At 37.8% G+C, this 26,887-nt stretch overlaps 1 protein-coding gene across 1 annotated transcript; it reads right to left on the reverse strand.

Annotated features, from left to right (window-relative positions):
- Positions 1 to 4,580: 4,580 nt before the first annotated feature.
- NMI (N-myc and STAT interactor) lies at positions 4,581 to 21,521 on the reverse strand. Its single transcript, XM_081935876.1, has 9 exons — positions 21,390 to 21,521; positions 18,193 to 18,267; positions 17,866 to 18,024; positions 15,479 to 15,595; positions 13,947 to 14,109; positions 12,639 to 12,745; positions 10,981 to 11,164; positions 8,819 to 8,925; positions 4,581 to 6,608 (listed from the first exon to the last, which is right to left on the reverse strand). Exons 2-9 carry the CDS (start codon positions 18,262 to 18,264, stop codon positions 6,408 to 6,410), a joined length of 1,110 nt encoding a protein of 369 aa, XP_081792002.1. The 5' UTR covers positions 18,265 to 18,267; positions 21,390 to 21,521; the 3' UTR covers positions 4,581 to 6,407.
- Between the last annotated feature and the right edge of the window lie 5,366 nt (positions 21,522 to 26,887).

Consider the following 26,887-nt stretch of genomic DNA (forward strand, 5'->3'; position numbering starts at 1 on the left):
ACAAGTTCGGGTTTTTTTACACAAAAAGTCCACCAAGGGGTTTAATCCTTACTTTCAGATCGATTCTGAATTCCAGCTGCTATATTTGAATTTTCTTCTTTTTTCCCCATACCCACCTACCTGCCTTACACTACCTCGAGTATGCAGAATTCAATAATTTACTCCCCTCTTTTTTGTTTTGCTCTTTTGGTTCATTCTCAATAGAAATGGGAATTCAAGAACATTATTCATGGTTAACAGAACAAGTTTCTGCTGCTTTTGTAAAGAACCAATAATATGGACGCTCCGGTGAGCTTATGGGGAGGGGGTCTCAATTTTAAGGGGAGACACACTATCTTAATCTTACATCATGGCCAATTTCTCTTCAGACACTGGCAAGAGGAAGAGTATCTGTAACGAGAAACTACGTGGTAATTGAATGCCCTCATTCAACATCAAGAGTTGTGTGGTGGCGATTGCGTAAAAAGGGCATCACTGACCTATCAGGACAAGGGCACTCGTGGAAAGCAAAAACTGACTTTTTGCAAACAAACTTAATTTTGGCTCATATCTATACAAGGTCCTTAACGTCTAGTCACTGGAGTTTTGTTTCAGAAAGCAAAGCAGAACCATAGTGCCTATGGGCCCTTCTGTAGGAAAGCAATTTTAAAAAAGACAAGAATCAAAATGTTTAATATTCTCTCTCCTCTGAGTGAAGAACCAAATTCCACGAGAGTTTGCAAACTTTTAATTTAAGCTCAGTGCTAATTCTTATCAGCTTCTGATGTTTAAAAGTGCTTGAAGCAATCAATTACAGATTGGACATTGTACTTAATGTAATGTTAAACTGGCTCTGACTCTTCCGAATTGCGTTTTTGGTTCACCAATTTATAGTTAGTCCTTGACTTACAACTGGGATGCTTAATGTCCATTCAGATTAGCGAGGGCACCCCAAAAGTAGGCTTCTAACTGCATCCCAAAATTATGACCCCAATATGGTCCGTTGATCATGTGAGCAAGATTTGCCCACATCAAAAGCAGTGGCCCTTTTGGACCCTCACAAGGTCTCTAGTTTTCTGACTAACCTTGGTACTTCAATGATCAATTTCCAAGGTCCAGGATGTTTTTCCTTGTTGCTGTTGTGTGCAGGACGAACAGAGCAAAACTTGTGTGTGCCTAACAAGAAAAGCTTTTCTTCCCCCCATAAAACAGTGACTTACATTTGCTTTTAATTTTTCCCCCGTTTTTGATTAACAAGTACAGTAGACATTTATTTGTTGGCATGCAGAGTCCATCCTCTGCCTAGCTTTTAATTATATTTAACAATATTGCGTGCTGATTTATTGTTTTCAAAGGTTTTTTTTTAATGCCAAGATTTTCCTTCCTTTAGAATATTTGGAAGCAGAAAGCAGTCAAGTTAATGACAAACAGCTGTATCTACTGCTGTATGGCTGCTCAAGGCAAGCATTTTATTTACTGTAGTGTCTTAGTGGCTGTTGTTGATCTAGCAGGTTTATTTATTTTTATTTAGATGATATAGAGTTGGTAAATCCTGTCTTGCTGATGCTATTTAGAGCAGATGACACTTTTGGCTGACTACCAGTGTAGCATTAGTTGTTGTTGATCTAGGTAGGAGCTGTATTTTATATTTTACTGTACTTTTTATTTTTATTTTATTTTGATTTTCTTTCCAATTCCTTGGAAATACTCTAGCAGTAACTGTATGTGCAAAATAATGTTTGGAGTATTTTTCCAACAGTACCAAAGGAACAAATATTGTATTGCATTAATTTTTCTCCAAAAGGAAGGGAATAGAAGGAGTTTTGCTAGGGCTTTCTTGAACTAATATAAAATAAAGCAGAGATCTCTTAAATGGAAAAAAAATCAATGTAGATCAATGACTGTCCAATTTATATTTTGAAATTTCGTGTGGTGTTGTCTCTGTCATGAAAAAGTACTTATCTGTAGCCTGTCCCCTTCCTGCTCTTTCCATTACATCCTACATTAGTTTAGTTGTTAAGGTTTAAGTGCTAGAAGCTGCAGGTCTTTGCAGAGTTCAAAAACAAAAATGCAAGACAAATTGTACAAAAATGTCAGTTCTTTTCCATAAGAATGTGCACCCACAAATATTCATTATATCATTCTACCTCCTGTTCCTAGATATTTCATTTTTTCATAGAAAATAACATTAAATATTATCTGTGCAGAGTGTGATAGAACACACCTGCCATATGCATATATTTAACTTTAAAAAGACAATCAAAATAACTAACCTAATAATATTATATATTGAAATTTAAATAGGGAAAATATTTCTCATCTTATTCTAACCTATGCAGTCAGATAATTTCCCAACCTGATCCCCCCCCCAAAAAAATGCAGTGCCCATATATCTTGCATGTGCTTTTATAATAATTTTTATTAAAAGTTTAAAAAGATAAAGATAAAAACCTACGACAAAGAAAAAAATACCCCCAATAATGAAAAGTGCAGAGAGAAAAACAAACTCTACGAAGAAGGTAGCTACAGTTCAAATCTTGTAAGGAAAATTGCAGGGTTCTGCCCAGGCAATAAACAAAGACGTTTTTCCAAAGCACCAGTAGGCAGCACAAGAAACAATGGATGAAAACTAATCAAGGAGAGAAGCAACCTGGAATTAAAGAGAAACTTCCTAACAGTGAGATCAATTAACCAGGAGGACAGCTTTGCCTTCATAAATTGTGGGTGCTTCATTACTGGACTGGACAGCTACCTGTCTGAAATGGTGTAGGGTTTCCTGCTTGAGCAGGGGGATGGACTAGAAGGCATCTAGGGTCCCTTCCAGCTTTATTCTGGTTGATTGGTTCTTCAGTCTCCAGGAGTCATCACTGACATAAAGGTACACTCTGCCCAAACCAAAACTTTCATTCTTCTAAGCAAACAAGGCTGTAGTTTAAACCTAGGTTGGAAATTGGGAAAATGCAGATGTTTATGGCACATTATAGTGCATGCAATTATACACACATTTAAAACATTGCTTATGATTTATCTATACATTTATATTGTTATGTATTATCTATATTTATATTATTTATCCCCCCCCTTTTATTACAGGTGCCCTGCAGTGTTTTTTTTCCCACCACAATAAACAAAGCTTGAGTTGCATGATACTAATAAAGCTAAAATGATGCAGGGCTGCGACTGGAGTTGGCAACTACATCTTCCTAAGTGCAGTCCCAAAGAGAAACACCTTTCGTGAGACAGGGCTTCGAAGCGCTCAATCCCACTATGACTACATATTACTACGAGGGAAGACCGTCTGCTTTTCCAAAAAGCAACAGAGTTACTTTTCAACTAGTGATAAGATGATGTTAGGCACCATTTCAGCACTCTTCGGTAGTCAGCTTTTTGAGTTATTAATGCTACCTTGCCCTGTTTTTATTCTTAATCGATCTGGTACAGTCTATGCAGGCTGCTGTTTTAACTAATAGTTAAACCATTTGTTTTGAGGAATGGAGTATTATTACCAATAATGCAAAAGCTTCATTGGCAGAAAAGGGAAGCAGAATGGCATAGTCGAAAGAACTAATCACATACAGAAATTGTTTTAAGTTTAAATGGCTTCCTAAACAGTTTAAGACTTATTTAAATCTGAAATAGAAGTGACTAAGAAGAGCAATAAGCTACAGGCTTTAACTTTTTCAACTATCACTGTTATGATTGGATCCTATAAATTACAATAATGATAAAGCTATCTGATTCTATTTGTGACAAGGAAGACAGATCCATCTTTCCCTCCCACCAGACTGTTGGGATCCTCATTCAGGTAGTCCTCGACTTACGACCACAATTGAGCCCTAAATTTCTGTTGTTAAGTGAGACATTTAAGTCAGTTTTGCCCCATTTTACGACCTTGCTTACCACAATTGTTAAGTGAATTACTGCAGTTGTTAAGTTAATAACTCAGATGTTAAGTGAATCTGGCTTCCCTATTGACTTTGCTTGTCAGTTCTCAAAAGGGGGATCACGTGATCCCTGGACACAACAACGGTCATAAATATGAACCAGTTGCCAAGCATCTGGATTTTGATCACATGATCATGGAGATGCTGCAAAGGTGGTGACTGTGAAAATGGTCATAAGTTACTTTTTTCATTGCCGTTGTAACTTTGAATGTCACTAAATGAACTTTTGTAAGTCAAGTCCTACCTGTATGTTATCCCTTTGCAAGAGCTAAAGCCTCTTGAGTTGTCAAATATAGGCCAGATTTTTTCAGACTTTCTCACAGATTAGTCTAAGGCTGGAATCCTATACTGCCCGTGACATATTTTATGGGTTTTATTTTGCTGGAGTATAAGGTGAACCCAGTCATATGACTTGTAAACAATGGTTTAAGTTAAATAAGAAGCAGTTCACTTAATCATGGTTTAGAAATGATACCCAAACCTGTGACATACTAGATCACACATTAGAATAATTTATGTATTAGAGTATGCTCTGATTTTGACTTTTGGATGTGTCTCAGGAAAAGCATCTTTTGATGAAGTAATAATAGACTTTAATTTGATTATAAAATGTATCTGTAGCTTATTCTTATTTATTTTTTAAAAAAACGTTCTAAATAGTTTGACTTGTGAGATTTATTGAGATTCAAGTAAATAAAATAGGGATTATACAATGCTGGGCTTCTAATAGAAACAATCAAGGTTACAGTATAAGCCATTGGTTAAGGTTTTTTTTTTTACTGTATTAAATTTCTATGAAGATAAAATGTAAAAACCAATCAAACAAAAAAATACTAAAAGAGTTTTTATCTAAAAAGAGAAGTACAGAGAAGGTGCAAAGGAATAAAAAGGTAAGAAAAATAGCTTCTATCTTCAGTACAGTCACAGATATAAAATGCATCTATCACTTGTTTTAAATTTCAAATCCAGTATTTTTATAGTCACGAATATTTCTAATCATCAAATCCTAAAATTAAATATTTATTTTGGTTTGTAGCAAAAAGTCCAAAAGTGATTTCCATGTAAAATCAAAGTTAAACAACTCTTTTCTTTAATCAAGGTAGTTACTTTCACCATCTCATTCATTTCCATTAACTTCATCATCCATCTTCCATTGTGGGAATCTGTAAAAGTTTCACTGCAAAAATTACGGTACATACAGAAGAAAAGTCCCATATTTTTTACTCTAACTTTTTTTCTGACAAACCTAAAAGAAAAACCTCTGATTTTAACTATACATTTAAAAATTATCTGAATTAAAGTACACATTCAATTCCATTAAGTCTTAGCCTTCTTATATGTCCCCCAAAGGAGATAAAAGTACCTCTAGAGTGATTATATTTACAAGCCCATTACCTACTAAGTGTAAAATATTTCACTGGTAGAAAACCAATGGTAGTGGTATTGTTTTCCATGAAATAAGGCGCAAGAGGTGAGGAAGAGGCATTCACTTCTAGAGTGCAGTTCTCATATTTAAAAAAATCAAAAAGGCTTCCAATTATGTGTCAACTCTTCAGATTTTCCAATTGGTTTTGTAGAATAGATCTAAAAACCACCATGTTTCCCCATGCGCTTGGCCTTATTTTGGGGGAGGTCTTATTATTTTTGAGGTGCAGGAGGCGGCAAGAGTGGTCACCTCACGGCTGCTGCTGTGTTGCAATATTTTTGGGGAGGGCTTATTTTAGTGCCTGTACTCAAAATTGGGCTTATTGGGCTTATTATCCAGAGAAGTCTTATTTTCAGAGAAACAGGGCAGGATTGAGATTTCCCAGTAAATATAAAAACAGATGCTTTGTAAAAGAGACTCAGTTATCTTACTTGTTGGACTTTGTAGGCTAGAACATAGAAGATTCAAGGTTAAGCCTAGTTTTATGTTTTTAACAATGCAAAGGACACAGGCTAAATCTATAATTTGTAGAGCATAAAATCAGCTTTATTCCTAAACCACAGAAGTTGTCGTCATGCAATTGTGCCAAATGCAGTTGGTATTGACTATTTGCACTATAAGCCTTGATGTGAGTTGTGATTAGATCACAACTTAAGTCTCACTGGTTTCAACATTAAAAAAACCAACTGAAACAAGGGGACTTTTAATCGAACATAGCTTTAAATGGGACTTCAAAGGTGTTTAAAGCTTCTATGTTACAAGCAGCTTCACTCCTAAACAACTGCAGGTTTAGTATTCAATTAAACCAGAGGTGGGTTGCTCCCAGTTTGGTCCGATTCAGCCGAACCGGTAGTGGCAGTGGTGGGAGGCTCCACCCATCCGCCGGTATGCTTCTGCGCATGCGCAGAAACGTCTGCACATGCATAGAAGTGTCTGCCCATGCACAGAAGCGTTGCACACGATCACGAGTGAACTGGTAGTAAACCGGTTAGCAACCCACCACTGAATAAAACCCTTGGTGCATCTGGAAGCTGAGCCAGTCTACATCTTCAAGAGTCTCATATAAAATCTGCTTTATCTATCTCAAAATAGGCAGTTTTCATCTCTCTTGGAATATAGGTCACTCGATCCACTTCACCCCCTCCATTGCTGGGTTTCTGGAAGTGAATTTCAATCATGTCTTCCACATTCTCCTCATCTTTCTGTTCTGCGTTGATTCCTGTTAATAGTACAGCTTTCCTGGAAGTCCCTGAAAACATCTGGCACCAAAAAAAAGCATACCATATGTTACTTCCATAGTCTTCCTTAGAGAAAGCTAATATTGAAAGCACCATCACTAAGAGATAACCACACCCTTTTATTTTTTTACTGATTACAAAATATAAATACACTGGTTCAAGAACCAACAGAACGTGAGACCAGGGCATGGCAGCTGCACCTCAAATGCCCTTTCTAAAATACCCATGTATTGCAGGATCACAGCAGGGGAAGGCTGGGAAATGAACCATTTGCTGCCCTGCTGTGATCCTAATGAAACAAAACTGGCACAGAATCTCCATCCAGCTCATAGTACATTTCCCCTTTTGAGTCTAATGTGATTGTCGGCATATTTTTTCTTGTTACAACTTTATTCTGGCCCAAATAAAGCAGCCGCAAACACTGAAGCTATGTTTGCAAACAAACAATGCTTTTGCTGTTCAGTCACTAAGTCGTATCCAACTGTTTTGACCCCAACCCCTCCCCACTGTCCTCTACTGTCTCCCAGAGACTGCCCAAAGTCATTCTATCGTCATTGCATCAATGGTCCTATATTCCATCTCATTCGCTACCGTCCCCTTCTCCTTTTGCCTTCAATTTTTCCCAACATCAGGACCTTTTCCAAGAAGAAGTCCTCTCTTTTCATTTGAGCTTCAGCTTCATATCCATCCTTCCAAAGAACAGGCAGAGTTGATTTCTTTTAGGATTGACTGACTTTGATCTCCTTGCTGTCCAAGAGACTCTCAAGGTTCTTCTCCAACATCACAACTCGAAAGCAATAAACTAAGCTAACAAGTCTAATTCTTACTTCCCGTTGGGTGGATACCACTGACCATGTTAGTTTACGATGCTGTCTGAACCTCACACGATTACATTGCTCATGTCTGAAAACCTGATCTTGTAATCTATGGCAAGCCCTGGGTACAACTCCCATTTCTAGAATCCCAAAATGATGACCTTTTTTTTGGTTTAGGAAGTAGTAATCCAAATGCCTGATTAAAGAGCAATGTGTGGCAGAAAGTACAATGTATAATCAGATATTAATATTTATTTTAATTCAATGTGCAACACATACCAACCTTCACTAAGTGGAAGAAAACCAAAACCTAGCCATTATCAAACCACCATAAGTGCTTGATAATATTGGGCCAACCATATCTGTAGTGTAAAACTTGAGATGATCAGTAGGTGGCAACAAAAAGGTTTTACATTACTTAAAAGAGGTTTACATTATTTAAAGCCTGTCTAGCGATTTATCTGATTTTTGCTGCCCATATGCAGTATATGAGGACCCAGACTGAGGACCCAGATTGTTGGGGGTAATATGCTGACTCTGTAAACTGCTTTGAAAGGTGTGTAAAAGCACTATGAAGTGGTATATAAGTCTAAGTGCTATTGCTATTGCTATATTGTTGATACTATGGTGTAAGCAGATGTAACTTCATTCTACATACATTTACTATGAAGAACTCAGTTCTCTTGTTTACCTATAAAACACATTTTCCAGTGGCTGGAAATACAATGGATAACTTATTTTGAAAGTAGGGGAATAATATATTGACTACCATGTTTTTCCCAAAATAAGACTGGGGCTTATATTAATTTTGCTGCAAAAGATACATTAGGGCTTATTTTCCAGTTAGGTCTTATTTTTGGGAAAACATGGTATTACAAAGGTTATAAACCTTATTCCAAAGGAAGTCCCTTTGAACTCAATGAGTCGTGTCAACGTTTTAATTGTAATGTATCATGCTATATCAATCCAGCCATTAGTCTGAAAAGCGTGGATTAGATTTCTCCATCACTACACATCAGAGCATGTCTATCCTACAGTATGAGAATGGTTGCATTTGTATTTCTGCAAATGTTAATGTTCTGGCTAAGGAGCTCTCAAACAGCAAAGCACAGAACAGGAAGTCGGATCAAGCAATCAGCACACGTGATGTGTATTTCTGCACAATGCAAATTGGGATTTGGGAGATGGGTACATCAGCTTATCTGCAACATACTTACCCATTAACTCCTTCACAGTGTAGTTATTCGGCAACGCCTATGTGCAGTTGTGGGCAACTCTAAATCAAGCTTAAAATCAATAATACAGTGTGATATATGTCTGCTTTATTGTGGTTTATTCAGTAACCACAGCTTAGCACAACAGGTTCATTCAGCTGCTGAATTACCTGCCTTGATTGATTATCCCCCCATTACTTACCTGAGCTTTTTCCACATTGCTTTTTTTGAGAGGTGAAACATTGAGAAAATGAGTCCTTCCAAACACATTGATGCAGTATTGTCCATGCCATATTATTTTATTAAGAGCTAGAATTTAAAAAAAAACAAGTTATATGAAGAAGTCCACATCTGAAAAGGGCCGGTTACAATTTAAATAAATTAAACCCTAAATATTAAGAGTTCCACATATACTTTAAATAATGTAGACTGTAGATACTTATTTAGGAAGAACTAGTTTCCCGTTAACTATGGGACATAAAGGTGTTTATTTCAATACAAGCCACCAGTGGACCAGACAATAAGGCAAATACAGTAATAAAATATTCATCACAAGCCTAATAATACTGTAGTGCAATTCTAGATATGTTTACTTGCAAGTAACTGACAAAAGCCCAGTGAAATTTAATCCAAAGTAAACAAGTTCAAATGTAACATTAACAGAAAAATCTTGTGTAGCACTTGCTTTCAAGAGTTACTTTCTCCAACCGGGAACCTCCATAGAAAACTGATTATACTTTTTTATGTTCATTAGCCAGATGGCAACAGCTGTGGTGGTGTTTTTACTAAAACATCTAGGAAAAAAAATCCAGTTGTGGAAGGCTACTTTGCATTCTAGTGAAGAAAATGGTGTAGTGTAAATATTGAAAAGTACCAATAGAAGATGATGCATATAGCTCAGGGATAGAACACTCAAATGTAGAGAGTAAAATATTTTCGCATCCATAGACCTGCTTACAGAATGAACAATACTTGTTGATGACAACTAATAAGATGACTGGAAATTCCATAATAGTGGGCTGGCTAGTGCAGGTGTTTGAGATAGAAAGATGGGGGATAGTATATACAGCTTAAAAATAGGGTGATCCTCAGGGAATCCATTCTTCCCAGTCAGCTTTAAAAGTCCTCCTACATAGTGATCCATGTGCTTTCTAGTCCAAAACCACATTGGACTTGGGACAAGGTTTAAATAATTAGTTTCTTCTAAGACAGGGCTGGGCAATTAATTTTCCCAAGGGGCCACATGAGAAATGGGGATTGTTGTGGAGGGCCAAACCAATAGGACTGTGAAGGTCCATAGGCATGCAGGCATGCACATATATAAATTGAAAAGTGACTAGCAATCATCTTCAAAAGCAACACAGTTGTATTGCATTCATGGCATCATCATCATCATTTTAGCCGTTGTCTATTCACTGCAGGATGAAGGCCTCTTCTGCATGTTTCCAACCAATACGGTCCTGAGCTTTCTTTTGCCAATTGGGCCCGCAATACTTGCTGATGTTGTCGATCCCTCTTCTTTTCAGTCTCTTTCGTGGAAGCTTTTTATCAAGTGGGATCCATTCTATGACTGCCTTGGTCAACCTGCCATCAGTTCTTCTTGCTGTGTGACCAGCCTATTTTCATTTCAATCCTTTTACTCTCTGGATGAGGTCATATACTTTCATTTGTTCTCTAATCCATGTGCAGGTCTCTCTAGCTCGTCTTGTAATGCCGAGCATGTATCTTCCCATGGCTCTTTGTGCGCCTTGTAGCTTTTGTAGGTTAGTGTCTACGTTTCATTGGCATATGTTAGAGCAGCGAACACGCTTTTCTCTTCAGGCATAGGAGGTTGAGCTTGAAAATTATGCTTAGCTTGCTGAATGCCTGTCAACCACATTTAACATGCCGTTCAATTTCCTTTATTATATCATCTTCCATTAAGTTCACTGGCCAAGCTCTACATAGTGGTCTACTATGTCTAGTTCTTCTCCAGATATATATATATATATTATTTCTTTAGTGAATTTATTAAACATAACCCAGCTCTTTTTCAGGTTTATTTTTAAGCCAAATGGTTCTCTTGCTTTGTGCAGCTCTTGTATGTGTGTTTGTAGATCTTCTGGGTTTTGTGAGAAGAGAACATCATCATCTGCAAATCTTAAATGATTTAAATTGCGGCTCTTCTGGAAAAGTTATTTATATTTTACTTCTAATTTCCAATTGGTATCACGTGGACCAGACAGGGACAGGCACAGGAATGGATGTGGCCTCCGTTCTAAGACTATGTGCTTGAAGTCGAGCGAGCAACAGTGATGACCCACAAACAAGGCTGATTACAGACCATATCCTAAAAATAAACTGGCAGAATAATTCAGAGATTACCTATTGGCTGACAAAAGGTAACGATGGCCTCTTGTAAGAATGGATCATATGATATCCTCTGAATTTCACCCAGTTTCGCTTTGTAGAAAAGGAGCTCCAATTTCTCTCTCATCCATTCCGCAGCAATGTCTACTTTTGGGATGTTAGAAACACAAATAACCCTTTGAGAGAGCTTAACGTGGATCTGGAGAAACAATACAATCCGGTGTCAAAATTATGCATATCAAAAAATTCATAGCTGCAACTATTCAAAACAAGTTATGATCAGAGCACAATTTCTGACGGGGAAGATTGTTTTCTCGTTATCTCTACTGCCCTTCCTTCCAAGGTTTTCTCTCTCCCAGACTTCTCTGTTCATATTGGGAGTTATAGACAAGAGAACTGGGAAAGGTTGAACTATACAAAAGATACAGTTAGTGTTAATTTAAAAAATTACTACAATAGTCGAGTTAAATTATTCAAGATTTTAAGAAAGAAATGTAACAGTTGAATTGAGACAGTGTGATGAATTTTAGTTATTCGACAAAGCATAATGCAACTATAACTCAATGTAGTTTGTATGCTCTGTCAGTGGTTAGGGAAATTAGCACAATTTCTCCCCTCCAAGCTGTGTAATAGCATTAAATATACAGTGTATTTATTCAACAAACCATCATTAAACCATACATTAGTATAATGTAGGAATTTCCATCTACAATATGTGTTGAAATCAGAGTTCGACCTAACAGTTGATTTTGAAAATATTAGCAGGGCCAGACATGATTAATACTATCAAATCTGTAGTTTAGAGTGGGAAAACCAAAAATATGCAATGGGAATCCATTTCTATATTTTTGCCAAGAAGATAAACCTTTGGTAAGCCCAATGAGATTTATTCAATAAACATGTATATCCTCTTTATAATAAAGACCAGAGGGTATTCATAAAATGGTCTTTAAATTAGACCTACAGACAATCTTTGCCAATAAGCTCTCAATCTAATGTTTGGCCAACAGAACATAGTATAATAATTTCAGGAAAATGGATGCAGTTATGTCTGTATGTATTTTGAGTTGAATTAGATGTAAACATCTAGAAAGGTACATATCTGGGGAAAAATGAAAGTTCTAAGAAAAAGTTTGCCTTCTTTCTACGTGATTAGGTAAAGGTAAAGGTTCCCCTCACACATATGTCTCTGTTTCAAAGCCAAAGAGCCAGCGCTGTCCGAAGACGTCTCCGTGTCATGTGGCCGGCCTGACTAAATGCTGAATGTGCACTGAACACTGTTACCTTCCCACTGTTGGTCCTTATTTTTCTACTTGCATTTTTACATGCTTTTGAACTGCTAGGTTGCCAGAAGCTGGGACAAGTAACGGGAGCTCACTCCGTTAGGCGGTGCTAGGGATTCGAACCACCAAACTGCCAACCTTTTTGATCGAAAAGCTCAACGTCTAGCCACTGAGCCACTGTGTCCCTAATCTATGTGATTAGGAAAAAGATAAAAGGGGAAAACTCTTCCCCTAAATTTACTATATCCCAACCATGAGAGTCTATAGCTATGTAGAGCTAAGCAAAGGCAATTGAATTTAAGCTGTCTATATGTGGAGGTCCAGTTACCAGTACAGAGTAATTCACATTATTTGGATATATTTTAACATCTTTCATGGTGATAGCACTACCTTAAATGTTGTTCCCGTCTCCAAAACAACAGGGCAGGCTTTCAAAGCAATCTCCTTATTTTCCAGGTTGATGATATGGTTATGTTTTCTAATCACCTGCTGAGCAACTGAAGAACAAGTTAACAGGTTTCCATACTGAACATTGACTAAATAGTTCAACTTCACATGAGACACGTAGTTACATTAATCAACAATTGTGAGGAAAGCCAAAGTTTCAACAATGACTTTTTTTGACATGGGATTTTGTTGACAATTATCGCTGCTGTTTTCCCAACTCAAACATAATATCACTTCCTATAATTAGGACACTGCAATGGTCAAAGTTTCTTGCCAAGGAAAACAGGGTAACAGATCCCCGAAGGAAGGATTCTCGAAAAGTTTGTGTTTTTCCATTCTTGCATTGAATATTGATAGATCCAGTAACAACTCAGAATATTAATAATTCAGCAGTTGGCGCAAGGTTATTTTTATTGGCATTGACATCTCTCACCACAACCCTGGCTAGGTTCACACTTTGTGTATGCAATAATGGGATCTAATTTGGTTTAGTGTTATGAACTATAACTTATAAGTTATGGAAGGTGGTCAACAGCCCCCTTAAAATTCCTTTTCGCTGACCCTCTAATCGGGTCATTATCTGATTTTGGCAAAAATGGTAAGCGTTAACTAGACTTAACATAATTTTAAAAACATTTTTTTTTAAAAAAAAATAGGATTTTGCCATATGAGTATATATTTTGCCATCTTTCCCCAGACATTAAACGTATTAGAATTATTGCATGTTTTTCTCTTTTAATTTTTATACAGTGTCATATCCGATTGTAAGGCACCCAGAGTCAGGTGACAGTGAAATAGGTGGCAAATAAATTTGAATTAATTAATATTAAAAATGGAACGGCTCCTTGATAGAAAAAAAGTATTTTCTTCTGGCTCAAAGCTTGGCATAATGTGTGAACCCAATCATTCATAGACAATTCACTTTTAGGCAAGCCCTACCTTATCTGATGTGTGAACTCAATCATTTAATATCATAGCTAGCCCATCTACAGGAAGGCTGGTAAGAGACTGGGGCCCTTAAAGACCATCAAGTTATAAAATACTTTCTTTATTGTTTTTACAGTGGGCATGATTAAAGGTTAGAATTTCAAACATCAAAACCTATTAAGGCAGATTCATAAATGGAACTGGAATGGAATCATAGAACTGATCCTAAAATTTTCTTGTCAAAAAATGAAGAGCTCACTTAACACAACTTCCCTTATTTAAAAAAAGGTGGAACTATATCATTTGAATATGCACTTCATATACCAGATTCGTCTTCAAACTGAATGAGAGCTTCTCCTCGGTTCACCGTGAATGGGATTTTTGTATCTACATGAAAACGGCAGGACATGTTTGTGCAGTCATCTTCATCCTTGGCATCCTCCAGATGCACAAACTTCATTTTTTTTTTAAGTAGGCATTGCTGAAGCTGAAATTTTAGTAATAAAATTAAGAGAGAACAGCTTTTAAGAAAAAAGAATATTAAGTAAACATACTGTTTATCTACTAGTTTCTACTAGTTTCTACTAGTTTCAGTGACACATAAGGCCATTAAGATGATTTGTCAGATATTTTTCCCTCCAACTCCCAAGGTCGACAGATCTGATCCCTAGCGCCATGTAACAGAGTCAGCTCCCGTTACTTGTCCCAGTTTCTGCCAACCTAGCAATTCGAAAGCATGTAAAAATGCAAGTAGAAAAATAGGGACCACCTTTGGTGGGAAAGTAACAGTGTTCCATATGCTTTTGGCACTTAGTCATGCCATCCACATGACCACGGAGATGTCTTCGGACAGCACTGGCTCTTCGGCTTTGAAACAGAGATGGGCACTGCCCCCTAGAGTTGGGAATGACCAGCACATATGTGCAAGGGGAACCTTTAACTTTACCTTTATTTTATAATGGATAGAATTTTCATTGCATTGTCTACTCTTTGAGGGATTTGGGGAAGATTAACACAAAAATCTTCTACCAAAAATCATCAGGAAATCTGAAGATAGTTATTTGCCAATATGCCGAATAATTTCAAAACAGGAACTAGGAGCTACATGTTGTATCTTAAAGTATCCAAACATTTTAAAACTTTAAACCTAGGATTCATCTGAGGCTGAATAGTTGCATTAGTACAATATATTAGTAAGAAAGTGAAAGCAATTACTATAATGTAGTGGTGGGTTGCAAATCCTGTTCCAACCAGTACGGTTGGAACGGGGCCGGCGACGTCCTCATGGGCGCGCGCAGCGTGCGCATGCATCTTAGCGCCTCTGCGACGCTCCAGCTGCTCCGCAGAGCGTCACGCAGGTGTTGTACGTGCCATGCACCTGCGTGGAAGCACAGAAGCCTTTAAACACTGGTAAGGAGCTCCGGCAGGCGAGTGGGCCCTCCGGAGCACCGTACCGGAACAGTATCCCGTATTCCAGTACACTTGTACTTGAACGGTATCCGGTGCTCTGGTACACCCGTACGGGGGTGTACCACCTGCAACCCACCACTGCTATAATGAAGCAGCAAGTCTATATCTATTTACTTGGGAAAAAGAACTCCAGAATTCAGTGATGTTTCTATAGAGTTTATTACGTCATAGACCTATGGCACAAAAATTGTCTAATGGAATAAAATTGATAAAGATTCTAATTTTTTATAAACCACAAATTCCCTGAAAGGGAGGGCAAAGGCATTGTTTCTTAAATAAGGGATGAAGAATACTTTTATGAAGAATGAAGTAAATTTATAAAGTACACTAAATCAACCCTACTGCATCCCCCTCATGCACACCAGCTCATTAATGCAAGAGTTTACCGAAAAATTGCATGTACGTTCTCCACGTTTCACTTTCTCTGCTGCCAGATTCATCTTAAGGACATCAATTTCCTTTCTCAGCTTATTATTTTGCTCATATATTAAGGAAAGTTGCTCCTGTGGAATATGAAAAAAAAGAAGACTTAAATGCCTAAGAATCGGTTTATGGATGTTTTGAAAAAAAAAAAGTATTTTTATTTTTATTTTGCTAGAGAACACAACATTAGTAGAGAGAAATTCCCTGAAGAATGGGGTCCAGCATGAGTCCGAAAGCTCAGAATACAAAACCTCTGGTCCCAGAGACCGACCCAGATTGGATCCTGCAACATTATCCTGGGACAAGTATAGTTGCCTTTATTCATGACCAAATATCCTTGCCAGAAGTTTTAATAGGTAAACTTTTAACCATCTCCAGGATTTTAACTGAATCTGAATTATCAATAAAATACTATGTGATTAAGCCATATCCGTACTCCAAGTGAAAGGAAATGTTTTAAGCAACCCTTTTATTTTGCTATTTTTGTACAGTGAATAGTATCACCCAATCAACACTCACACGGATGCGCCAGCCAGTTGAACCTATATCCATAGAAACATGCATATGGATATCTTACTGTTTTTTGCCCATTCAGCATATTGTCAGTTAATCAAGATTATATATTACATTCTTAGCATATTTCTTAATATCCATATATTAGATTGGCAAACTGAAGGTCTGAACAAAAGGCATTTGTGTTTTTGAAACTCACATTTCTCACTGGAATTGAAATTTTCAACTTGTTTCAACAAGTTTGTTTAGTGACCAAAGTTACAACGGCACTGAAAAAAGCAACTTATGACCATTTTCACACTTATGACCTTTGCAACATTCCTTTGCTCACGTGATTTACATTTGGATGCTTGACAAGTGGTTCACATTTATCAAGATCACGTGAACTGTTAATACCACTGTATAATGCCTTGGTAAGGCCACACTTGGGATACTGCATTCAGTTTTAGTCGCCACAATATAAAAAAGATGTGGAGACTCTAGAAAGAGTGCAGAGAAGAGCAACAAAGATGATTAGGTGACTGGAGACTAAAACATATGAAAAACGGTTGCAGGAACTGGGTATGTCTAGCTTAAGAGAAAGAAGGACTAGGGGAGACATGATAGCATTGTTCCAATATCTCAGGGGATGCCACAAAGAAGAGGGAGTCAAGCTAGTCAGGCACCTGAGGGTAGAACAAGGAGCAATGGGTGGAAACTAATCAAGGAGAGAAGCAACTTAGAACTGAGGAGAAACTTCCTGACAGTTAGAACAATTAATCAGTGGAACAGCTTGCCTCCAGAAGTTGTGAATGCCCCAACACTGGAACTCTTTAAGAAGACATTGGATAACCATTTGTCTGAAGCGGTGTAGGATTTCCTGCCTAAGCAGGGGGTTGGACTAGAAGACCTCCAAGGTCCCTTCCAACTCTGTTATTCTATTCTATTCTATTCTATTCTATTCTATATTTAAGATGGTTGCAGTGTCCCAGGGTCATGTAATCATCTTTTGCTACCTTCTGACAAGCAAAGTCAATAGGGAAGCCAGATTCACTTAACCACCATGTTACTAATTTAACAACTGCAGTGATTCATTTAACAAGTGTGGCAAGAAAAGTCGTAAAATGCAACAAAGCTCACTTAACAAACTCCTCACTTAACAGGCATAAGAAACAAAGTTTGCAAGATGTTCGTTAAATTTATACACCACCCAAGTCCCAGAGATTCTAAGCAGTTCATAAAGTTTAAAAACAAACACACACACAAATAAAAAACAATAATATAACAATAAAGATAGAGGATCAAAAAGATGGCAGCAGCGAAACATGTACAGGTAGTCCTTGACTTACAACAGTTTGTAGTTACAATGGCACTGAGAAAAGGGACTTATGACCATTTTTCACACTTAGAACTAATGCAGCATCCCCATGGACACATGATCAAAATTTAGACACTTGTCAACTAACTCATATTTATGACAGTTGCAATGTCCTGAAGGACTTGGGATCACCTGTTGCAACCTTTGAACAAGCAAAGTCAATGGGGAAGCCAGATTCATTTAACAACCGTATTACTATCTTAACAACTGCGGTGATTCACAAGAACTGTGGCAAGAAATGTCATAAAATGGGGCAAAACTTCACTTAACAACTGTCTTCCTTATCAACTTAAATTCTGGGCTCAATTGTAGTTGTAAGTCAAGGACTACCCGTATATGCTACTAATTAGGGGCCTCACACATTCCAGCCAAATCTTGGCAAGTTTGAGTCAATATCACTGTGTAAACGTTCACACTTCCCAGCATCAAGGGTGAGTTCTGTGCTTAAAATGATGGAAGGTGGATCTAGCCATCCTTTACCTGCTGATACTTCTGTATCCTCATTCTTTCCATTGCTTGCTTATTACTCTGATCTAGTAGATCTGCCAGAGCCTTTTGCTTCATTTTTCTTTTCTCATCAAGGGCAAGTTTTGAAAGAAGGATTTCAGCCTTTTGCTTTTCAATTTTTTCAAGCTTTTCCTGGGAAAATTAAGAATCTATTAATGCAGTTGCAGGATTGCCAATCAAATAGCACTAGCAGGGTTTTGAACACACACATACACAAAGCACAGCCTCTCTACTTGGTATAGTATGTATAGATAGCTTAACTATCATTGGCAAAACTTCAAAAGAGTTTGTAAAAATTACCTTCCATTTTTCTAGTTCTTTCAGTAGTTCAGTCTCACTTGTAAATTTTATGGAAAGTTTATCTTCTGCCATAGCCTGCAAAACAAAAATAAAAGGAGGTTTCTTTCCATTTTGCACCAAAAGCTGATTTTTACATTTCCAAGAGTTTCATTTTCCCCCCTCAGATTCATTGAATCGCTGTTGTATTGTGCACCTCTCACAACTTATACAATACAATACAATAGCAAAGTTGGAAGGGACCTTGGAGGTCTTCTAGTCCAACCCCCTGCCTAGGCAGGAAACCCTATACTGTTTCAGACAAATGGCTATCCAACATCTTCTTAAAGACTTCCAGTGTTAGGACATTCACAACTTCTGGAGGCAAGTTGTTCCACTGATTAATTGTTCTAACTGTCAGGAAGTTTCTCCTCAGTTCTAAGTTGCTTCTCTCCTTGATTAGTTTCCACCCATTGCTTCTTGTTCTACCCTCAGGTGCCTTGAAAAATAGTTTGACTCCCTCTTCTTTGGGGCAACCCCTGAGATATTGGAATACTGCTATCATGTCTCCCCTAGTCCTTCTTTCTATTAAACTAGACATACCCAGTTCCTGCAACCGTTCTTCATATGTTTTAGTCTCCAGTCCCCTAATCATCTTTGTTGCTCTTCTCTGCACTCTTTCTAGAGTCTCCACATCCTTTCTACATCGTGGTGACCAAAACTGAATGCAATATTCCAAGTGTGGCCTTACCAAAGCATTTTACAGTGGTATTAACCAGTGGTATTCATGTGATCTTGATTCTATCCCTCTGTTGATGCAGCCTAGAACTGTGTTGGCTTTTTTGGCAGCTGCTGCACACTGCTGGCTCATATTTAAATGGTTGTCCACTAGGACTCCAAGCTCCCTTTCACAGTTACTACTGTTGAGCAAGGTACCACCTATACTGTACCTGTGCATTTCGTTTTTGTTGCCTAAGTGTAGAACCTTACTCTTGATATGAAATTGACATAAATTGTGACTTATTGGAATAATTTCCAAAATTTCCAAAATTTTAGCCCATCACATTCAAAATAGTTTCATTGACCAATATTTTATTGGAACATTTCACCTAAGCAAATAAGTGTTTTAAAATAAATGTACAGCATATGAGAACTAGAAGTAAAACAGGACTATTTCGGTAACAGGATAATAGCTCTGTCTATGCAGATTCCTTATACTCATTCTTCGATGAGCAAGATTATTTTATTAAATACATTGGAAAACAGCAATTTTTTAAAAAAAGCAAGCACATAGGAATGTCTGGCAAGAATAGTGTCTGTTTGTAATACCTTTTTCTGCATCTAACTACTAAATTTAAATTCCAGGCTTCCTGCACTAAGTCTCCAAGAACGATAATAACATATCCAAATAAAATTCCAAATTAAATGAAAATAAACAAATTGAAACAAGAACAAGCAAATCCCAGCCAACGTAAATCCAGCAGCAAACATGGTCTCTCCACAAGCTGAATATTCATATTGTACATCATTCTTCATTCACTCAACAAACTGAGTTATAAAGCAATAAATGTAACGTTCGGTTTTTTTAAGACCATAATTTCATTCACACCACACACACATATCCCATATCTAAAGCAACTGGTGGTCATCACATGATTAGTGTTTAGGAAAGCCATTGACTGGGTAGTTCACGTATCTTGTTACAACTCACATTTGTTTATTCAGTTTATTGACTTGTGTGGGTGAACTTAGTTAGCCACTGGGGTTAAGAATCTACACCACCACTATTTCTAGCCAGCCTGACAATAGGAAGTTGTTATCCCATCACATCTAGAAATCACTGGAAAATACTGGCTACTAAGCAGCACCATAGATCCAATCTTGAATATTATTATTATATTATTGTTGTTGTTGTATATGCTGCCCCTAAAATCCAATCAGGTGATGTGGATTTTCCTCCCTTGTATCTAGCCATGGTACACTTTTACTGCTGTGTTTGCCTGCTATTTCTTTCATCTCATTTGCCATCTGTGAACAAAGCACCCATAAATCTTCCTAGTTTTACCTTTTTTTCCCTTTAAACTTTTCCCTCCGATGCCAACTCCCGTAGGATTTGCTAGGCTATTCTGTGATAGGTAGCATTTGGTAGGATCTGTGGCTGATTACTTGAGAAGTAAGGGAAAGGATTAGAATAACTGACAGAATAAGGACTGGTTATGAGGGGGACAGCAATAGTTGTGCTGGTAGTTTAAATAGTTAAACGGGCAGAGAAAAACGGTCTCCAGAATTTAAATCAAGTGATATCTCCTCTTGCAAATTCCACATCATTTAAAAGTTTCCTCGACTCCAACTTTTGACCTGGTCTGGAAATCTCTGCCAAAATCCTTCTTTCAGGGCTTTTTCCCGATTTCCAAGCTCCGGTTAAAAAATAAAAATAAAAACCAGAAATGTCAGATAAAGTTGTGGTTGTAATGTTACCTTCTACAGTGCTAAAGAGAGTCGGAAGTCGATGCCTTTTTGTTTGGTTTTTTCCTCCCGTTACACTATATACCTTACCCCCCCCCCCCCGTCCCTCTCTTCTTACTTTTTTCATGGTGTTTTTTCTTTGTATTTTATACTTCGATAAACTAATTAAAAAGTTAAATGGGGGAAAAAACGAAATGTCAGATGAAGCCCTTACGGTAATACTTGCCATATGGTAACCATATGGAGTTGAAGTCCACAAGTGTTAAAGTTGCCAAGTTTGAAGACCTCTGCCCTAGGGTAATACTAACCGAGCCGACGCTGGTTCGTTTTCGACATCAGCAAAATTGTATTGAGTGTTGGGACAAAATTCAAACCCCGGGGAAAGTTAGCAGAGGGACACTTAATGACAGCTATAAATGCACGAAGGGTGCATTTACTCTTACGCCCTTGTTAAGTTGCGTTGCTTAATTAATTTAGGCTAGTTCAGTTGGGTGCGTGCCAACCGGACCGAATCAAAGCGCCATCGTACGGTCTCAGACCTCCAGTGTAGGCTTTTGATCGGATCGTTCGCTTTCTATAATAATAATTTAAATAATTTTTAAAAATTGCTCACTGCTATCCTCCACGGACAACGTTTACTTTCGCTTTCGATATCTGCCAGCAGATTCTATTCGCACACAATATAATCTCACGCCCTCGCTGCCCAGGCGTTTCCCCTACTCCACTCGGCCCGCTTTCCAGCGGGATTGACTTACAACGATCTTTCCGACGGCGGGACAGGCTCAGAATCATACAGCTTCTCGCTTAAAAGAAAATAAAAATAAACGCCCCGTTTTCCCAGCAGCAAGAAACGAAAGTCGCCGCTTTATTTGACTGCAGATCACGTGGAAGGAAGGAAAGCGGGCGGGAAGGTGCGGCTATGACCGGCAGCTGGGAAGTCATCTCCCCTTGAGGCCAAAGAGGGAAGTCTGCTCGGCTTCTCCCCATGACAAAAGAGCATCTTGACAGACGCGATGCTTCTCACGTTTGCAAGTGTTGACTTGACACGTGGAGGCGCCCGGCCCCGTTAACAAGACTGCGATCACCTTTCGCGCCACCCGAAGCTGAAATAGGATTAGTTACCTCTGCGTATAGTCTGTGTGTGACCGATGAAGCTTCTCGGGTGAGAAGCGAAAACATTTTCTTCTTTTTCCTCAGGGGAAAAAAAAACCCGTTCAGTCTTTTGAAAGAAAAAGCACCTTTCAGAAAATTATGACCTGGATGACTGAGGCCCCCCAGAGACAATCGGTGCGTTTAGTGCCATGGATGACTGAGCCAGATTGTTGAGGGCAATATACTGACTAAACCGCTCAGAGGGCTGTAAAACAGTAGACAAGTCTTAAGTGCTATTGCTTTTGCTACTGTTAGGAACCCAACTTGAGTTTAGTCAAGTAAATGATAAACAAAATGGTAGCTAGTGAGGGAAAGGAATTCGTCAGCATTATTAATAACATGCTGCCATTAGTTAGCAGGCAAGCCAAGAAAAGGTCACAGAGTTTTCTAATTCTAACTTTTTTCTTAGCAGACAGTACTGAATAAACTTCCCCGTTTGATGGCAGCTGAGTGTGATGGAATTCGGCTTCCAAAATTGCCAACAAGATGATGCTAGGCAGAGTCCAGAAAACTGCCTCAGAAATAAATTTGATTCCCAGGACATATCAGAACTGGTTCCCTGTCTTCTCTTTAATGTGTGTTACATCTCCCCCCAATAAGAAGAGTTCATTGGTGTTAGAATTTGGCAAGAAATAAATAAAACACTTGTAATAATTAAATTTTAATCTGAATCTCACCAGGATTTAAACGTTACTTATCTTGTAGAAAAAATAGTTGGTTGCTAAGAGTCATTGATGAATTGATGGCACATCAAATCAAACTACAAGACAGCATCTCGAGAGATTAAGGAGGAAAGTAAGGAGCAAAAAGTTTTGATTGTTCCTACTTTAGGCTGCATAAGATTAACCACATTAACGGATCTCCAAGTCAATTGCATGTAATCTCCATGTCCACCATTTGAAAATCAGGGATGCAGTAACAGGGTCTAAGAGAATAATAATGGGCAGACAATACAGAGCAACTGCCTTACTTGTACACTGTACTAAGCTGTACAGTGATTTCTTTAACAGTGATTTATTAAAAATCATCATTGGGTTCTCAGAACATGCAAAGATATAAGCTGTTGTTTACAAACAACACATTGATTGACTTCAAAGGATGTGCTAAACCAGCTACAACACCATAGTCTTAAATTTAGTATGGATGAACCCAGCCACAGTACCATACAAACTATGACACTAAATGCTATGGGCTCACATATTCGAGGGAATCATAGCTGTCTTCTTTGGGTATCTCAGGTGTACCTTAGATGTTCTATATGATTATCAACACATTTCTTTTCCCCAACAAAAGAAGGGGCAAGAAATCATGTCAAATGAATCAGGCATTTGTCAGCATGACATAGCTGTGTTGAAGGTGATTTTATCTATGAATTTGGAGACTTGTTTGCTTCTCCATCCAGGTTGTCAACATCCAATAATGACAATATGCTTGTGCCTTTTTTATTCATCTTGTTTCTCATCATTTATTTTATTTTATTTTTTTAAAAAAAAGTTTTTTATTTTTCCATTTTCATAACAAATAACCACATGTATTACTGTTACATAAGCAACATTATTTTATATTATTAAATATTTACATCAATTCATCTTATCATCAACCCACAAAAAAGATTATTGGCTCTTCTGCTCTCCATACACCATATTTGTACCTTATCCATCACTTTCTTCTCCCTCTCTTCTCCTCCTCCCTACCTCCTTTCTTCCCTCTGTCATCCTTCTCTTCTCTACTTCCCCTTCCTCTCTCCCCTTTCCACTCCTCCTTTTCTCTCCTCCTCTCCCACTCCACCCTCTCTCCTAACCCTCTCTTCTTCCCTTACCTCTCTCCTCTACTTCACACTCTTCATCTCATTTACTTGTGTTTTTCAGCCTCTGAGCAAACTCCATTTTATATTGGTGTTTATAATTTCAATTCAATAAACATTTTAATTTTACCAAATATCCTCCTCCTCCTTTTTTTTGAAAGAAAAAAAGTATACATATATAGCAAATCTATTTTAACCCCCCCCCCCACCTATTTTGGTTTGAATGTGGACCTGATTACAATTCCTAGCTATTCTCATCATAATATTGTATAGTTATACATCATTACACGCTCCAAAGTTTTAGTTCTGTCTTTATAATCTCAATAATTTTCCATTGTAAATATGTTTCATGTTCCCCCTCCATTTTTCCATATCTTAGCTTAGCTTACCTTTAATTATCTTTAAATAACAATCCTTACTGTTCAATGCTCATTACAATTCCATTAATCTCCTATGTAGAATAACAAGCAATACACACCTCACTTTGTTCATCTTCTTAAGAATTCTATAGCATCCATATTTCATATATTTTAATCTATATTTAATTATCTTTCCATTATCATATTCAATCAATTAGCAACTGAGTTTAATTATCATGCAAAAGGATAATTCACATACCTCTATTTTATATCCCCCCTAACAGTTTCATATGTGTCCATAATTCATATATTTTAACCTTTATTGAATTATCTTTCCATTATCATATCAATCAGTTAACAATTAAGTTTAATAATCGTGTAAAAGAGTAAATCACATACCTCAACTTTATATTCTCCATGTAATAATTTCTAAATATCTGATTTTTTCCTAGTAAGCCTTTTGTCCCAATTCTCTATTCCTGTCTCCCCCCTTTTCTTTGTTGGAACATGTCCACCCTCTTCAATTTTCCCCAAGGTACTGCCAAACCCAGTGAAATCTTTTGTCTGCTTTTTATTTCGCCTTGTTGGGGCATATCCCCCTCTTTTCAATTTTCCCTATACCACTGTCAATCCCAGTGAATTTTTTTGTCGGCTTTTTGTTTACCACCATTTCTACCCTTTCATTATGCTCCCGCTCTTCTTCCTTCGCTTCTTGCTCCTCAGATTCTAAATTCTAAATTCTATTTAAACTTAATTTTAATGATTTATGCATATTTTTTTTATAATTTCACATAATTCTTCAAATTCCCATCTTTCCATAATATCCAGTTCCACAATTATAGTTAGTTGTATGGTTAATTATAATTTAAGTCCCAGGTTTCCCAAGGTTCTTCTTATTTCACAGTTCTGGTCCAACTTAAATTCTAATTTAGCTAAAATGGAGAGGAAGAAAAGAGGGAGACATCTTGACCACTTTGCTTCCTTTGTTCTTTGTTCTTCCCTCTGGCAAGTAACTCCTTTTTTTTTCCTCTTGATTTTTTTTCCGTGTTATATTCCACTTCTCGTTGGTTAGGGTTGCTTAAAATATATTAATTAGAAGAAAGACTAACAGAGCAAGTCTCCTTGGTATGTTTTTAACGTTTGTTTCTCCTTGCCGCTTTTTCCAAGTTCTGATTTATGTCAGTTGGTTAATTAAATCTTCTTACAAAGTTTTCGCATTCCATTCATTACTCAGACAAGGTTGGATTATAAATGAGAAAATAGTGCTTTTTTTCTCGATTTTTTCCTTATTACATTCCACCTCTCATTAATTAGAGTTGCTTAAGATATGTTAGTTAGAACAAGCTCGAACAAAGCCAGTCTCCTTCGTATGTTTTTAACTTCCGTTTCACACCTCCTTCTTTCATTCCTTTGTAGAGTTCCCAATTGTCAGTCTCTTTTAAAGATGCAATATTTTTGTAGGTCTCTGACCTACGAGAAACCTGTTACACTTCTCTAGGACACCACTCCTTCTTCACTGCTCCTCCAGGGAAGTTCTGATCCAAAAGGATCTCGGCATTGGTTTGTCAGACAGAATTTATGTGAGGCTCTTCAGAGCACACATTTTTTCATCTGTATTGCTGAGGAACTTCTGGTCGAGTCCCCTCTTCATTTATTTTTCAGCAGGAATGTCAGTGCTTTGTATATTCAATACAAAAGATAAGTGGCTCATCTTTAGTAATGAAAGATCACTATAGTCATTCATTCATTCATATATTGTAGGTGCTACAGGCAAAACATAGAAGTCATGTGGCTTTCTAGATTAGTGGTTCTCAGTGTGAACTGTATGATACCCCCGAGGAAACCATACCATATTTCTAGGGGGTCAGGCAACCCTAACTGTTAGCCATTATAGACAGTTAGTTGAAACCACATCTTATTCTCTGTGCTAATTTCTTGTCTGCATAAACAATCATTTTTGTTAGCGACTACTAATAGTTTGATATAGCTTACAATAATAAGCACTGCACATGGTAAGCTACTTTTTTCTAGCTAACAACAACTATGGGAAGGGGCCACAGAGGCAGTTGAAGTTCAGAAGATGACTCTGGGGCTGCCTTTGAAGACCATTCTCTGATAGTATCTGCCTATCCAGTACAAACTGGCAGCGTTGGTTAACTCTGAGTTACTATATTTTTCGGACTATAAGATGAAGAGGTGCATTTTTAAAAAAAGTTTTTGCACTCTGCAGGCTTCCCAAACCCTCTGCCAAAAAAAAAAAAAGGCGGGGGCATGCAGAGCTTTGGGAGGCTTGTAGAGCGCTCCTGGGGGCTGGGGGGAACAAAAATGGCCTTTTTTGCAAAAAAATAAAAAATAAAATAAAGAACATGCAGAGACTTTGGGAGGCTTGTAGAGTGCTCCTGGGGGCTGGGGGAGGCAAAAACAAGCAAAAGTTTCCTGTTTTTTGCTCGTTTTTGCCTTCCCCAGCCCCCAGGAGCACTTTGGAAGCCTCCCAAACCCTCTGCAGGTCCATTTTTGCAAAGGGGGTGGGGTTTCGGTAGACCAAAAATGCTGTATTCAGTGTATAAGACGCACCCAGATTTTCACCCTCTTTCTTGGGGGGAGGGGGAAAGGTGAGTCTTATACTCCAAAAAAACAGTAGTTTGATTAAACGATTAAACGAATCAGCCATCAATAGACACATTAGCAACATTGATAGACTATGCAAAAGAGACAGTCAACCAGCCCAAAATAGAGAAAGACCTAGCACCTCTCCACCAGGAATCAGCACCCAGATCAACATAGATTAACTCCAAGGTTAACTTCAGACCAACAATCTAGTAAGCAATCTAGTAAGCAATACTCCAATCAAGAATCTGCCAAAGAGCCATCAGTAAACAGCCAGACCAGCACAGACAGGCAAGACCCCATAATGTAAACTGATAGCAAGCAGCACTGT

The sequence above is a fragment of the Natrix helvetica genome (genome assembly GCF_964273705.1).
Source record: "Natrix helvetica genome assembly, chromosome: 1".
Classification (NCBI taxonomy): domain Eukaryota; kingdom Metazoa; phylum Chordata; class Lepidosauria; order Squamata; family Natricidae; genus Natrix; species Natrix helvetica.